A 16,791-nucleotide genomic window follows, 5' to 3' on the forward strand; every position below is an offset into this window, starting at 1 on the left:
ACACACACACACACTCACACGGGCTACTTCAGTCTTAAGTGTCTCCTTTTTCTTCTTCACTACCTCCCTACTTCGCTTTCCCCACTTCCTATCTACGCCTCAAAACCTACAGTCCTAGGTTGACTCCCACTTACCTGGCAGTGAATCCCACTGAATGGAGTGGTATTTGCTTCTGAGTAGACATGGTGAGGGTTGCAGTGTCCCATTAGAAGCTTCCCACCCCATCCCATGTTTTTCCTCAAGCCTTGAGAGAGAGCTCTCGCATTTTTGAGGCAACCCTAAATTTTGAACGTGTAGTTTTCTGTCCAGGGAGTTGCTTTGAAGGGGAAGTGAGGGGGAAAGGGAAGTGCGCTTGCAATGCAGAAAAGCTGTTTTGCCATCTTGAGAAGTCCGGAGGAGGAGGGAGAGAAAGCTGGGGGTAGAGTTAGAAGCAGCGCTTGACAATGAGATGATATGTCTGCTCTGAAGCTAATCCCACAGTTGTCACATTAAAGAAAGGGGTGCATGTGTTTATAGCAGTGCTAACAAAGCTCACAGTGCTAGCCTAACTGTGTCTACTCTGAATTTCACTGAGTTCACTGGGATTTATTCCCAGCAGCTTTAGGATTCCATGACCATAGAGGTACCTAGACGTAAATCCCGCTGTTCAACGGAGAATGAGTATAGAACTGCACCCTTAAATGGATAAATTGATTCCCTTCCTTTAATGACTAGAAATGGGACTCTTTTTTGGTTGTTTTTTGCTATAGTGCAACACTGCTCCCTTTCAGGAGCAACCAGGAGAGACAGGGCGACTTGCAGAGCTGACACTCAGGGAGTTTCTTTCTGCACATCAGCTGTTAGTCGGGAGAGCCTCAGCAAAGCCCCAGTGCACCTATGGCTTGCAAGTTGACCCACTCCAGAGCTGTAGAGCAGGGGTTGGCAATTTTTTTTAAAGCCATGGTCCCTCAGACCTTGTAGTGGGCCGGAGAAGCAGCACAGGGAGGGCGGGGAGCTGGAAGAAGAGGTGAGGGGGGCAAGTAGTCCTCCCCACCCCCACCCCCAGCCACTGCCTCTTGTGGGTGGGCAGAGGGAGCTGGTCCGCTCTGCTTTCTGGCCCACAGGAGCACCAGGGCAGTGGCAGCGGAGGGAAGATGAGCGGTGCAAAAGGGCTGGCTTAAAATGTCAATCAGCTAGCCCCCTTCCTCCTCTAGGCAGGGTGGGGAGAAGCCAGGAGGAGGGAGGGAGGAGGCGCTGCTGCGGTGTGTGTGTGTGTGTGTGGGGGGAATGGAATGCCGCAGCCCGAATGAACAGAATCCCCACGCCGATCCACATGACAGTCCGCAGGCCAGATCCTGAAGGCAATTGGGCCTGATCTGGCCCCCGGGCCTTAGTTTGCCGACTTCTGCTGTAGAGGATGTCCGTTTCGGGCTCTGCTAAGGGTCTCCTCATGAGCCAATGGAGCAGCAGAGTTTTGCTGAGGCTGCTTAGGTCTCACCCCCCACTTCCAGGTCCCCCTGAGAGGTGCCAGAACTCCATTCTAGAGTGTTCTGGCTGAAAAAACCACCCTGCTCCTACCTTGTGCCTAGAAGTTCTGTGAAGAGTGGCCCAGAAAGAGAGCAATTCAAGAAGCTCCCGCCGTCTCTCATCCTCTCACATTCCCAGCTATAAGAATATTGGTGAATTAAAAATCGTACCTTTATGATATCAACCTCTGAAATGGTTAGGGGAATGTTTTTAGCCACCATTTTGAATCAGAGGTGCAATCTGAAAATCATACCCCATGGTAAAATGATTTCATTTCCCCATGTTATGGGACCAATAAAACATGAATCAGACAAGAATAGTTCTGGTATACATTGCTTCTATGCCAATCCCTGTTATTAAGACAAAACTGGCTAACCCCCCCCCCCCCAAAGTAACCAAGGTATGCCATATAAATGAACTATAGGAATCCTGTTAGGCCAGAACCTCTCTCTGACTAACTTTCCAGAGTGTGCAAATTAAAGACCCCCAGTATCATTTTTAAATAAAGCATTTTATGTTGCATTTCCCCCCCAGTTGATAATCAAATGACCCTATTATTCAGACTTACTAGATTTACAAATTTACAAGTTTTCACAAGTCAGCTGGGTCCCTTCCTCAGGAAATCACTTGAAGGTCCCCCCCCCCATGTTGACATAAAGAACTTAGTTGTCCTTAAAACCTTGTGAATGTACTTGCTTATAATTTGACAGCATTGAATCAACACCATTATGGGGACTTTGGTGCAATAAAAAGAGAAGCTGTGCAATATAGCTTCCAGTTACATTAGGATTAGATTCGAAGAGACTGGAATATGTACAATAAAATCCATGCAGGATTTGAGTTCAATTTTATGGGATTTGGGGTGGCATTTGAAAAATTTTCTATACCCACAGTGGGCCTATAATTGTACAAAATTTTAAAAAATGGGAATGCATGAAATCTCATAAAATCAAAATATGTGGTATTGCATTTGTAATGGTGATATCTGAAAGTTTTAATGAATTGTCAAATTCAAGTAAGTTGGTTTCAGAGGTAGTATGCTTTTCCTGCAATGATAATTTACATCTTTGACAGGGACAGATTTCCTAGTATCAATTGAAATAGGCACTGTTTTTAGGATGCCAGCTCTCTCTCTGTGAAGAGTACTAATTAAAACCACAAGTATTGCATTGTTTTCAATCCCCCCCCCAAACCGGGTGTTGTGTTCTGTTTTTTTGGTGGGGAGAGCTCCCCCCCCCCGTTTCAAAATTCCTGGAAATTTTATATTTCTACTCCTTTCATATATTTGTACCAAACACAACTTATCTAATTACATGCACAATTGAGACAACATTCTATATAATATTTTTAATATTAGTGTGATATGCAGCACAATCCTATAAATGTTTATTCAGAAAGAAAGTTCCACTTTGTCCAATGGGATTTACTCTCATGTAAGTACTGTATTTGTAGGATTGCAGACTAAAACTTTTAACTGGCCAAAGGAAGCTATTCATCCTAGGATAGATCTCATTTTGTCAAAAGGTTAAAAATATTTATTTATTTTTGTATTTTTGTCAGGAGGTATGCCAGATGTCACCATATGTGCATGCCTTTTTGCTTCTCCGTCTAGGGGGACTCAAAGGTGAAACAAGACAGTGTTCTTGTGCCTTTAATGGTGGTATGAAAAGCGAATGTTGGCAAGGTCAGCTTGTAAGGTGAAAAAAGCAAGGCCTGATGAAACGTCTGTTTCTGTACCATTATTATAGTTTGAGTCATTTTCAAATTGCACAGGGTTCTTGAATGCAGGGAGGCTTCTAGGCATGTTGAGTTGAATATGCTTTGAGTCTCACCTTCAGATCTTCCCACTCAATAGGAAGGTAAGGGATGGAGTCAGCCTCAGAAGGGAATGTTGGGGACAGGGCTGGCTTGTGCAGCCCAGCTCCCACTTTGGGTTCTGAATTTCATAATGCTTACAGCAATATTGCTTTCTTCTGCACCTGACTACCCTCTTTGTGAGTCTGTTTTCCTCTTGCTTCCCCCCCCTACTTTCACCTCTCCCCTTTCTTTTTTTCCAAAGAGAAGAGAACAGGGCGGTAATGCCTTTGATGTTACTTCCCTTAGGTCTGAGTGTGTTTCACCATTAAAGGCAGCATGGTAAAAGATAAGAGTTTTAGAATGTGTTTAAATATGTGCTATTACATTAACCCCACACTCTCCTTTCCTTATATAGTTGATCTGGAGCATCTGCGGACAGTAAAAGTTGATAAGCACCTTCGATTTTGCCAGGAAAATCATTCTAGCAGTCATTTTGTGTCAGCCAAGACAGGTGATTCCGTAAGTAATATGATGAATATTGTTAAGTACTTATTACAGGTACATTACTAAAAGGTGTTTTCCCCATTCTCCATAACTTTTGTGAACTGAGTTATTTAAGAATGCTTTTTAAAGGAGAAACATTAAAAATATAATTCAGGTTTTTATTTTGAAACTCTTCCTTTGTTCCGTATTTTGTATTTTTTGTTTTGATTAGATTTCTTCTACTGAGGATAAATTAGTTTCCAAAAACATGCATAGCATATTAAAGTTTGCATGTTTCTGTGGTTGTTAATAATGAATATACATTTTACATTGCTGATTACATTTTAAGTAAGCATTTCTTATTTTGCAGTTTCAGAATCATATAGCCATTCATGTAATTTCTAAAATTTAATACATTATCTTTTCTGAAAGACATTTGTTTGGTCTCCCCCCATATTTTAATATCCCCCCCCCAAACCCCTAGCTACATCCCAAATTCTCTGACCAAGTTTTAATCTAAGAAACTACTGGATATTTTCCAGCAATACAAGGCTTCAGTGAACAGATTATGCATTCAGATAAGAGTTGTCCGAATACAGCCAAAAATCAGCAATTCTAGGACATCAATCTGCATCCTGTCATGAAATAAAACATCCTCAGAATATTAGTCCAACAAGGTCTTTCTCATGGAAACCTCCAGCACTTTGGAACATGTTTGGAGTAAATGTAGTCTGCAAAGGCAGCCTCTCTTTCATACCAAACCAGGCTATTAACTAACTGTAGTCTGTGGGCTGTTATTTCTCTATTTTTTTCAGCAATCAAATACAAAGGTTGAATAATCCATTATTATTATTATTTTAAAAACCACATTCTGTGGTGCAACTTTTTAAATTGTTGCTTTTATCTTTCTGTTTGCCCTTGTATTTTTATCTGCTGGCTCACATTCTTTTGTTGTTAATTATGTGTGTCAATGAAGGGAAGGGTATCAATTAATTTTTTAAAATTTCCAGCAGTCTTCTCCACCTGAACCTGATTTGTAGCCCTAGATTAAGCCTCATGTTCTTGTTTCCTGTTTGTTTTTGAGATATTATTTTATTTATTTTATGCATTTATCCTTTAACAATTGTAACCCACCCACCCACGCACTAGAAACCAATAACCTACAAATGTTAGAAAACCTCCAAGCACATTAGAAACCATACGATGGTCAGAAAACTATCCAGCCAGGCTCTTCCCATCAAAAAACAAAGCAGTTTACATCTCTCTTGCCAGGCTCCTTCCCTTCTAGTAAGCCACCACTTCCCTATTCACCCTGAGAGTCTTCACAATTTGCTTTTGAAGCTAAATTTAGATGTAACGAAGCAGGACTTGTACAAGCTTCCTAAGGCGATGTTTGAATGAAAATCACCTAGACCTAGAACAACAAATGGTGCATAGGAGCGGGTTAGACTAGGGCAGGCATCCCCAAACTTTGGCCCTCCAGATGTTTTGGACTACAATTCCCATCTTCCCCGGCCACTGGTCCTGTTAGCTAGGGATCATGGGAATTGTAGGCCAAAACATCTGGAGGGCCGCAGTTTGGGGATGCTTGGACTAGGGCCATGAATGGAAAGGCTCTGTGGGCTAGCTGCAGCCTCTGAGCTTTGAGTCTGTCTTAGCTGGTGAAGCTCTGACCATTGTGTGAACTATCAAATGCAAACGTAGTTCGTGTTCTTTTGGTCATCTTTACAACAATCTGTTTTTAAGAAACCTAAAAGGTATGGCTCACTTAAACTCAAATAACTAAGACATTTTCTCTTAGGATTATCATTGCCAACATTCAGATCTCCTGCCCTTTTATGAATTTTGTTCCATCCAAAAATTATAGTTTTATTTCATCCTCCACTTGGGGATTCAGTCATTCAAGTCATTTAAGTATGAAGCCGAAATCATGAATTATGGCTGGACCTAGTCGCAAAGCCGTTATTTCTGCCAGCCTTTGAATGTTCTGCAAAAGCAAGAACAACCTAATATGGCAGATGACACTGCTCCCCATAAGCCAGAGTCTCTGCATGTGTATTTCTGGAAATTAAACATTGTTGCGCTTTCCTGGGAAAACCACTGTACAGTACATAACAACTCCACTACTAGGGTCCCGGTCCCCCCCAGCTCCCATCTATCAGTTACACACAGCTAAAATATTCCCGTTTCTTCAACTCTCTATGTCCCTTGCCTTAGGCAAGTTCTCTGTTTTGACACTCATCCTAACAAAAATCTTCATTTGTTCCAGACCATAGTCCAGCAAGCACCTGTTTTTTTTAACACCAGGGCTAACTAGGCAAGTACATATGATCTTTCCCTCCACGGCAGAATCCTGTGATAGATTTTTCTTCCTTCCCTCACCATCCTTCACAAACCAGGGTTTTTTTAGAAGATAAAAGAAAGGAGATGATGATTTGTGGCTCCAGCCACAAATGCATTCTGCTACAGTAGGCACTTGCCAAGAGGAGTTCAAGGGCAAATGAATGGTAAAGGCCCCTGCAGAGATGGAAACACAGGTGAAAGCAGATGAAATGATTCATAGAAGCAGTAAAGACATCAGAAAAACTCAACCAGGCTTGCTTCTTGGTAGATATGAAGAAAAGACAATGTTTTAAAATGCCGCTGCCTGTTCCTGCTTAGATAATGAAACAGGGCCAGGATAATAACAATAACAATAACAATAACAATAACAATTTATTATTTGTACCCTGCCCATCTGGCTGGGTTTCCCCACCCACTCTGGGCGGCTTCCAGCAAAAAATTAAAATACATTAAAATGTCACATATTGAAAACTTCCCCGATTAAACACCCCTCAATTTTTCACTTCTTTTTTCATTTCAGATCTACTAACTACTTCAACCTTTTTCCTCAGATCATTTCACATTTTAGTTTTTGATTTTCATTTTTGATTTTTCCATAATCTGTCACCATATCTTTTCCAATTTGCTTCCCTTTCAGCTATTAATGTTATGATTTTTCTAAAGTATGTTTCTCTTCATTTAATTTCAAAATTTCCATCATTTTATTCTGCTTTCCAATCTGTTATCTTGTGCATCTAGTTTACTTTTTCCTTTCCTGCCATTTCTTCAAATCCCCCCTGCCCAGTGTTTAACCCTCAGAGCATTCCAATATTTTTCTTTAACTGCAGTCCTCTGCATATTTCCTTAGGATTATGTCCCATTGATTTTAACTTAGCCAAGCGTAGGATTGCATTGTAAGATTCCTAAATCTTCCAAAGCTTTAAATTCTAACTGTTTCTGTATGAACTATATAAAATAGTTTAAGAAGGTAAGAAGAGCTTGCTGGATTGGGCCAATGGACCATCTAGTCCAGCATCCTGTTCTCACAATGGCCAACCTGTGAGAAGCCTGCAAGCAGGATCTGAGCCCAAGAGCCCTCTCATCCTGTGCTTTCCAGCAACTAATATTCAGAAGCATCAATGCCTCTGACCATGGAGGCAGGGCTTATCCATCCTGGCTGGTAGTGATTGATCTTCTCCACAAACTGGTCTAATTACTCTTTTAAAGGCATCTAGGTTGGTGGCCATTCTCTGCCTCCCGTGGAAGTGAGTTTCACAGTTTAACTATGCACTGTGTGAATAAGTACTGTCTTTTATCTGTACTGAATTTTCAGTTTCATTGGATATCCATGGGTTCCTATGAGCGAGGAGAACTTTTCTCTATCCATGCTCTCCATGCCACGCACAATTTTATAAATACTGTATGTATAATATAATGTCACCTCTTACTTGACTTTTCTCTAAACTAAAATGTCTCAAATGCTGCACCCTTTCTTCATCCCCTTAATCATTTCAGTTGCCGTTTTCTAAACTTTTCCCAGCTTTGCACTATCTTTTTTTTGAGGCCTTTTTTATTTATTAAAGGTTTTCTTGGTTTACAAAGATATGTGCAATGTCTCTCATAACATTTTTACAAATCAGTTTCCTTTGCTGAGACATTGGGAAGAGAAGGGGGAAAGAGGGGTGGGGTCGAGTGAAGGTGTTTCTGTTTTGCTTAATATATGTGGGGTTTATTGTCAGCGTTGCTTGTGTAGGTTCTCTGCTGTTCGCTTGTGTTCCTTTGGTGGTGAGAGATGTTGGGGTTGGCCTAGGATATGGTTGTTCCTTTGTGGTTGGCTGTGGTGGTCTTTGTTTTGTGTGTGAGTGGGGTGGGTGGGTGTTTTGGATCAGGTTAGCCATATTGACTTGTATGCTGTTGGTGGATTTTTGTCATTGTCTTGTTGGGCTGTGATGTGATAAAGGGGAGCCATAGCGGGGTGAAGCCGTCTTCTATTTGTCCCCGTGTCAGTTTCAACTTATTGGTTAATTTTTCTAGTAAGGCTGTTTCCCATACTGTTTGGTACAATTGGTCCATGCTTACTTCTGACAGGTTTCTCCAGTGTCTGGTTATGGTGTTTCTGATTGCTGAGAGTAGGTGAGTTATGAGTTCTTTGTGGTGCAGGTGGGCATTATTGTCTTGGAAGATGTTTAGCAAGGCCAAGTCTGGGGTTATTTCTAATATTTGCTTTGTTATTTTACATATTTCTCTTATGGTTGTTGTCCAGAATAGTTGGATTTTGGAGCACTCCCACCACATGTGGAAATAGGTGCCTGTTGAGGTGCACCCTCTCCAGCATTTTGGTGAGGTTCCTGGGCGTATTAGCGCTAGTTTTCTTTGTGTTAGGTACCATCTGTAGGTGAGTTTTAGAGTGAGTTCTTTCCTTTTTGTTGGATTTAAAAGGGCGTGGGGTGTGTGTGTTAGACCACATTCTGGTTCATTGCACTATCCTTTTTGAGATGAGGTGACCCAAACTGTACACAGTATTCTAAATGCTGTCACACCATAGATTTGTAAAATGATATGAACAGTTTTATTTATTAGGTTGATTAGTGTCTAATTCAGGTTTGGGGAACCTTTGGCTCTCCAGATGTTACTGAACTACAACTTCCATCATCCTCTGCCATTGGCCATGCAACGGGGGTGGGGGCGGGGGGGTGGAGTTCCCAACACCTGAACTAAATAATTCATAATTATTCAATGTTTATTTTTTCCAGTTCCGCTAATAGTTAATTAATTCCATTAATTTAGCTGTTGCTCTCCAATACAGTGGACTCTTGGGTTATGTTACCTTCAGGAAACGTAACTTTCAGGTTGCGAACGTGGCAAACCCGGAAGTGTTTACTTCTGGGTTTCGCCGTGTGCGCAGAAGTGCTCTATCATGCTACACGCGTGCGCAGAAGCGGCACCTCTTCTTAAGAAATTTTCGGGGTGCACACAGACACCCCGGAATGATTTAAATTTGTATCAGGAGGGTCCACTGTAACAGCAAATTCCCAAATAGAAAGCTGCCAGTAATTCATTAGTTCATATATAATACAGTACATGAAAACAATTCATCATCTGTTTCTTTGGGTTCATTTTTTTAAAAAAAGACGAATAATTGAAATCTAAAGAATATTTGTAAAATATATATCTTGAAGCAAATTATGATTTATTCTACAGGGTCAAACACAAATAAACACACACACACACACACACACACACACACATTATCACATGCAACTAAAGATTAAAGCCCAAATAAAAAGAAGGAAAAAGTGGTGTGCAACTCATACACAAAAACAAGCCTTCTGTCAGAATATGTGAACTATTTTCTTACCTTCACAGAATGTAAAATTCAAAACAAGGAGATAAAAAACATAGTCCCAGCCAATGAAGCCACTTTGCAGAGATCAACAATTTTTTTCAATATTCTTAACAATGAGTGGTATCCAAGGTGCCTATAATGGTATCCAGTTCAAATCCCAAAACTCTTGCAAAGGGTCCTTTTGTGCCTTCTCCTCCTAAACTTCTGGCATGCCTCCCCACTTCTCTGCAGAGAGGCTGCCTGCTAAACTTCGTAGTCCCATTCTTTATGGGGAACAACAACACCAAAGACATATGTTCTTTGTATGAATTTTTTGGTGAAGCCCCCTGGTCACAAATTATTTTCTTTCTACATTAATTCAAATAGCATAGCAAATGGTTTCAACTGCTAGCAGGATTTAAATTATAGTAAAGTGGTCCATCATCAATGCTTTAGGCAGTGATCTGCTGGTGTTAGGCATTGTGCTGTCGTGCTGAAACCTGACTCTGTTGGATGTTTGGTAAAAACTTTTTTTAAAAAAAGTATCGTTAACACATTTGTCAAATTAGTCCAGGCATTGTTTTGTACTAGACATTCTGTGGAAGAGCTTATTTTTGACCAACTGAAGGAACTGTCAGTGGAGAAAATCAGCCTAGTGTTTGTTCTAAGACAAATGAAACTAGTTTGTATGAAAATATTGCTGCAGTTGCTGGCATGAAATTTACAAAAGGAAAGCTCTTGAGATACCTTGCACAGGTTGTATTTTTTATATTTCATTGTTTATAGTTCAGGTTTTTTTTGCCATATTTGTAGTAACTCTAGGAAGTCTGTTTCTAATCACTTACGCCTTTCCTTTTTAAATAGGTCTTCCTGTGTTTTCAAAGAATTGCTGCTGACCTCCTTGACGTCAAATTAAACAAAGCGGAAATAGAGCTATCACAGGTGATGTTTTTGAGCATATTGCTTTGACTAGCCGACGTGTATTTTCTTTTAAATGTGTGAATTAATAATATATCTTACTCTGAGGTATGGCAGTTTTGTTTCTTTGCTTTGCTAGACAAACTCTTACAATCTTCTGCTCATAAATTGTTTTCTAATAGCTTCCTCTGAACTTGGTGTCAAAGCTTTAGAGTTCAACACCATCATTTTCTTCCCAAAGTACTTGCATATCCAGAGATACCCAGAACTCTCCAATTTTTTTCTCATTACCCAGAGAGCTACTTCAGGCTCATTATGGAGTTCTCACAGAATTTTTTCTTAAGATGCAGTTAAAGTTTTTGTAAGGCTTCCTCACATACTGGGGAGCAGGATGAAGTTGGAAGGAGAGTGTTGAGCCCAAACATTTCCTTAGTAGAATAGTATCCTGGCCCTGTTTAAAAATTGTAAACCAGTAAGTCGATGATGTGACATTAAGATTTGTGCAGCATAAGAGATGTCCTTACTCCCCCATGGCATCCCTTGACATTTGGATAGATTTAGGACTCAGTTCTGCACTTTATTTTTTTAGTAATTCTTAAATCATTTATATATCATTGTTCATCCAGTTTGTATTTCAGAGCAGTATATGACATATGATGAAACCGTGGAGGTGTTATTTTTTTGTTTTAGCTAGTGAATATATATATTGTTGTTAACATGCAGTCAAATAAAATAATGAATCTTCCAGACTAACAACGTTTGGTATACAATGAAATAGACTTGTCTATCAAATCTGCCAATCTGAGAATCTGATAAGTTACAGAACCTGGACCTTTGGAAGACATATTAGTTCAGATCTGGAGATGGGTATACACAGTGTACCAAAAGGGTAATGTTATTTCTTTGTTAATTGAGCTGAAATTCTTTTAAAAGTCCAAATTGTTTTAATCTAATGCCATGTAGTGGCTTAAACATAGGTCACTAGCCTAGATATTGTAAACAGTATAGGATTTAACTCAGCTTTTTGAGCAACAATTGATTGCTCAGTGAGTCTTCAGCAGGAAGCATGCTGCATAGAAATTAAGTCCTGTGGGGTCAGATAAGACTGTTTAAGTGCAGATAACATTGCTCTTATGTTAACATCTTCATGAAATTGAATTCTTCTCATAATACTGTGAGTCCTGGAGTCCAGTGAATCATAACTCTTGTCTACCTGATTAGATAATATGATGATGATCAGTCAGAAGTCAGGCAGAGCACATAATTAGATCATAAATTCAGAACCTTTGCCACCTGTGTCTGTTACCATTTCTTATTTAGAGAGAAGTTATCTTAAAAAAGAAATATTAATGCAATTAGGCACCCGTATTTTTCGGACCATAACATGCACCACATCATACCATGCACCTAGTTTTTTTTAGAGATGGACGCGCTCGCCGGCTCCAAAATGGTGGATGCGCTGAGGCTGGCTAACCCGATGGGGTTAAAGGGACATGCTTCTCTCGCTCGCTCTTTGCTTTGCCCTGCATGGCGGCGCTTCCACTCCTGGCTAGAGTGTGCTGGGTGGGGGCAGCGAGCAGGGAGGAGCGAGGAGGGACGGGTGGGAGCCATGGCTCCGGCGGTGGAGGCATCCCTCAGCTTCTGACTGCAGCGGCAGCCAAGGGATCCTGCTGCCAGAGCCATGGCATTCGCTCCATAACACGCACAGAGATTTCTCCTTACTCTTGAGGAGGAAAAAACTGTGTTATGGAGCGAAAAATACGGTAATCTATACTTTAAAAATATGTAAAAATATGCTTGGGCTGCAGTTCTAAATATAGTTTTTATTAACGGTCTTATTGAAATTTCTGGAACAACTGTGAAAAAAGCCAGCTTACGAGAAAGTTAAGAAAACAAGTAACTCAGGGGAACTTTGTGACTTCTCTGAGAAAAGAGAAATTATTTTATTTATTTAGACATATTTTTAACCCACTCTTAATCACAAAACAATCCTAGGTCACAGGTACAATAAAACAAATAATTTAAACCACATAAGCAACAGCCATAAAACATTAAATATAGAACCAAATCAATAAAACATAAGCCAGCATAATAACCAACTCAGAACCAGAAGAGCTCAGAAGTCTTGGTACCGGGACAGGAGGGAGACATTCCATAGGAAAAGCACCACTACAGAGAAGGTCCCGTTGAAGAGAAAATTGTGTGATTCTGAAAAGGTTACTCTAGAAGAAATCTGTTTTATGTTTCCTTTTTGAATATTGTTTGGTTATTAAATACAGTAAGCCCACAATTTTACAGGGGTCACATTCCAGGGATTGCGCCTAAAGCCAATATTGTGTATAGTCAAAACACATTGGGTTCAATGATGGGTGGGATTGCCAAAGTCTTTTTCCCCCAAATGCCCAACTGTCCCCCACCCCCTTTTTGCTAGGGTTGTAAAGCTGAATGCACTCAAGTTAAATGCATGTAAATTGCAGGCTTACTATACTTACAAGATCTTAAAAAACTTATGTTATACTAAATGCTATTGAAATCTGTTATCTGCAGCAAGGAAAATACAAAACATTGCAGTATGGAGCTGAAAACTCCACGGCTGCATGAAATCTAATCACCTCTTAGGCAGAGGCTCATTTTGTGATTTTTTTTTGTTACAATATATATGTATGCATGTATCTCACTTCTGAAATTTAAAACAATTTCCAAGTATCGCTTGGACACAAAACAGTTGTTTGTGACCTATGGGAGGAATTTACAGTCAGGCTATTATAACCATTTTTCAGTTCAAGCATTTTTGCATCCTCCCCAGAGACAATTTGCAGGTGGGGAGAGGGCTAGGGGAGCAGGGGAATCTCCACTGCACTAGTGGGGCTCATTGCTCTGGCTCCCACTTGCACACCATTCAGTTGAACCTGGCCCCATCTACAGAAAGGGCTGCAGGTAGAAATGGGGGGCGGGGGGGAGAAGCTAATTCTCACATTTCCCCTCCTCTTAATTTTCTGATCCCTCTCCACTTGAGAAACTTTTCTTACCTCTGCTGAGATTAACCTTCATTGATTGCTTTGATGGGCTTGGGCTTTGTGAGTCAAGCTTTTCCTTTAGACAGATCTGCATGAAGACATTGCAATGCATGTTTTGCAGCCCAAATGCACGTTCTTGTACTCATGCATGGACACTCAAAAGGGCAAGGGCTGTGACGATTCCAGGCATTCCTGGTGCTCCATGTTGGAGGATGGGGATCAACTCAGGGCTGTCGTTTGTGAGGTCTTCCCAATGAACTTTTTGCTCTGAAAGGAGTGAGCGGGGAGAGATATCGCTTCAGAGACTCTTCCCACGTTTCCCAGCAATAACAGCACACAAAGCTGGCAAGTGGGCACACGGATCGTGCTGCATGGTGTCTGAAATGTGATGGCTTTTGTTTGTTGCTGCTGTTCATTTGTGCATGCCTTCCTTTCTAATAGTTGATCTGTGTCTCTTTGTTTTTCCACTCGCCTCCTTGTTCTGTCTCCTGCTTGACATGTGGCTGCAGCATGTTGTCAGGGCAGAACTAGTGAAATACCCCGAAGAAGATCAACAGCAGAGCACTGCCAGCTGTCAGAGTAAAGTCTGTTCTGTGCAATAGTTCAGGTAGTGTAGTGAAAAGACAGTGTTTTAACAAATGTTACCATTTCGTTTGCTTGAAATACTAACCTTGATACTGTGTTTCCTTCTGATTTGTGTATTTGCAGTAGCTAATATTTTGGCTCCCAAATGAGAGGATATTAGGTGCACTAAGACCCCAGGAAGTCACCTTCAGATTTCAATTGGATTTGGGTGGGACAAGCTTTGGGACCAACAGTTGCAACCTCCTATAGCATTTCTGTGCAAGATTGGAAACTGCTTTTTGCCCGAGTTTCAGGGATGACTTTACAGGTGACATAGCGGATCACTTTTGGAAGGAGAAGCTCAAAAGGGGAAATGCACAAAGGGGACTAAAGCAGCCACAGATACTGTTCTCCACTATCAGGTCTTTGGAAAAAAGAAGGCAGATGTTAACACATGCAGTTAATATTTTTGTCCTGTACAAAACATATCAGCTCCACCCACCTGCTTTCATAGTCCTTATTAAAAATATCTGGAATTACTTGCAAGAAGGCAAATGCTATGGAGAAAAGGGAGTGTGTGTGAGACAAGCGAGTCACCACTCCCCAACTGAATCATGCATTTTTGACTAGCTGGGGGTGAGTGTGGCTGAAGATGTGCACCTGAAAGCATATATGCATGCTTGGGATGATATTTTGCCATGTGGCACTGATTAGTGATGAAGCTGCCAGCATCACCTGAGCCATGGAACTCCTTCAGAGTGAGATATCCACACTAAGTGACACCATTCTCTTCTAATTTCACAGGGTTTTTGTTTTCAGTGTTTTTTTTTACTATTTTTAATTATTTTGTGTGTAAATTGCCTTGAGATGGTGTTTTAGAATGAGATTAATGAATCAATAATAATAGCAGTAATAGTGATTTATTGCAGCTTCAAAAGAGAACTCTGAAGAGTGTGTTTGTGTGTGTGTCTACCTGTGTGTAAATCACAAAAGATCACTAAACAGAGGGAATTATTAAGGGAAATCCCACACAGCTTTTAAAAAAACCCTTTTTCGGGGTCTAAATTAAAACTTTACAAAAATTGAGGTCAGGACTAGTAAATATATCGCTGCAGAGTAAGTGACAGAAAAACTTTAGCAGCTAGAGCCCATCTCCCCCTCATTTGGAACAAAGGAACCAGTATTTAGAATTGGAATCAGCACTTGCTTATCATAACCCTTTAATATTTATAAAAATACTTAAATATGCGCTACGTATGACACCAAAATATGAATGATTTCTGAGAACAGCAGACCATAGCATACCTTTTCTCTTTCTTGTTCTTTTTAAATGTTCCATATTTCATAGTCCAGTCATTAACATGCGAAATGTTTTACTAGCACTTTGGAACAGTGTTTCCTTCGGATTCGCTTGCTATAACCTCTTCTGTTTTTCTTTTCTCTCTCTCCTCCCCACAGAGTGTAGTGAAGGCGGATATTGTAAACTATAGCCAGGAGCCTGTGGCAAGAACAGTTAACTCTCCTAGAAGCTCAATGTGTACAATTCAGTGAACTTTTTTTTGTATTGATCTCCTTTGGCAGCCATACTACCTTCGCAAAGACGTTGGCCGGAATGTTGTTTTAACAGTGAACATTTCTGTAGAGCGTTTAGAAGTTTCAAGAACTTACTACCCTTTTGTGTGTTGAAAAGCAGCAGGCAGTGTTTTTGGCTAGTCAAGATTCAAATGTTGGGACCACACACTTTGAAAAATTATGAGATATATATATCTATATATCTATATATGTCTATAATCTTGTGAATTATATTTCAATAAAGGAATACAACTATGTATACAGATGCCCTTTACATATATTGTCACTTTGTGGGACAGGGAAATAAAAAATGTATAAATGATACAGGATAATCAGTGATGCTTGAAATACAGCTGTGGAGTTGAAAATAAATCTCTGCTTACAGACATGATTGTTTCTCATTTTGTCCTTTCTTTTGTTAGAAGCCGAACGGGAGAGATCTCTCATTTTACCATTGTGAGCAGCACATTGCCATGTCATTTAGAATAATCCATTTTCATTGCTACATCCCAAGGTGTTAAAGGTCTTCCTCAAACCAGACTCAAACCGTGTGCTTTTGTTAGTACAACAGATGGTCAAAAGCATATTTTTTCTTCTTCTGAGAACTGAATTGGTTTTTAAGACTTTGGATTAATTTTTTTTGTGATTGCACCATAATTGACCCAGAGGACGACAACATTTCTTTATGAAACCAATCTGGATTCCAGCTTAACATGCCACTCAGATATATAAGTAGTTTTCCCCCATACCAATACTTAAACCATTCAAAGCATTTCATATAACCTGCTTCCCAGATATTTACAAATTGGGATTTCCCTTAAATGTTGGTTGTTGTTGTTTAGTCATTTAGTCGTGTCCGACTCTTCGTGACCCCATGGACCAGAGCACGCCAGGCACTCCTGTCTTCCACTGCCTTCCGCAGTTTGGTCAAACTCATGTTCGTAGCTTCGAGAACACTGTCCAACCATCTCGTCTTCTGTCGTCCCCTTCTCCTTATGCCCTCCATCTTTCCCAACATCAGGGTCTTTTCCAGGGAGTCTTCTCTTCTCAATAGGTGGCCAAAGTATTGGAGCCTCAGCTTCAGAATCTGTCCTTCCAGTGAGCACTCAGTAAAAGTAGAGTTTCCATTGCCTATCTTCTGCTTTTAGCTCCCTGTAGAATGCAGTCTTTTCAGCCCATGTGGGTTTCCTACCCCACTTCAACTTCACTCAGTTTGATGCTGATTGGATTTTTAAACGGGTGTTTCCAGCTGGTCAGTTCATTTTGTTTGTCTTGTACATACATTTT

At 40.4% G+C, this 16,791-nt stretch overlaps 1 protein-coding gene across 6 annotated transcripts in view; it reads left to right on the forward strand.

The window, feature by feature from the left end:
* The window catches only part of RAB28 (RAB28, member RAS oncogene family), a 62,234-nt gene extending 46,342 nt beyond the window's left edge, over positions 1–15,892 (forward strand). For 2 of the 6 annotated variants that reach the window (XM_088657381.1, XM_060279069.2), the window contains 4 exons: positions 3,719–3,822; positions 10,298–10,375; positions 13,878–13,975; positions 15,391–15,892. In XM_088657381.1, coding sequence (XP_088513507.1) covers positions 3,719–3,822; positions 10,298–10,375; positions 13,878–13,970 — 275 coding nt within the window. In that variant the 3' untranslated portion in view covers positions 13,971–13,975; positions 15,391–15,892. The remainder of the gene's footprint in view (positions 1–3,718; positions 3,823–10,297; positions 10,376–13,877; positions 13,976–15,390) is intronic. The other 4 variants (XM_088657379.1, XM_035111945.3, XR_015946919.1 and 1 more) reach the window with 3 other exon arrangements.
* Positions 15,893–16,791: the final 899 nt, after the last annotated feature.

Source organism: Zootoca vivipara, chromosome Z1 (genome assembly GCF_965207765.1).
Source record: "Zootoca vivipara chromosome Z1, rZooViv2.hap1.1, whole genome shotgun sequence".
In the NCBI taxonomy this organism is placed as follows: Eukaryota; Metazoa; Chordata; class Lepidosauria; order Squamata; family Lacertidae; genus Zootoca; species Zootoca vivipara.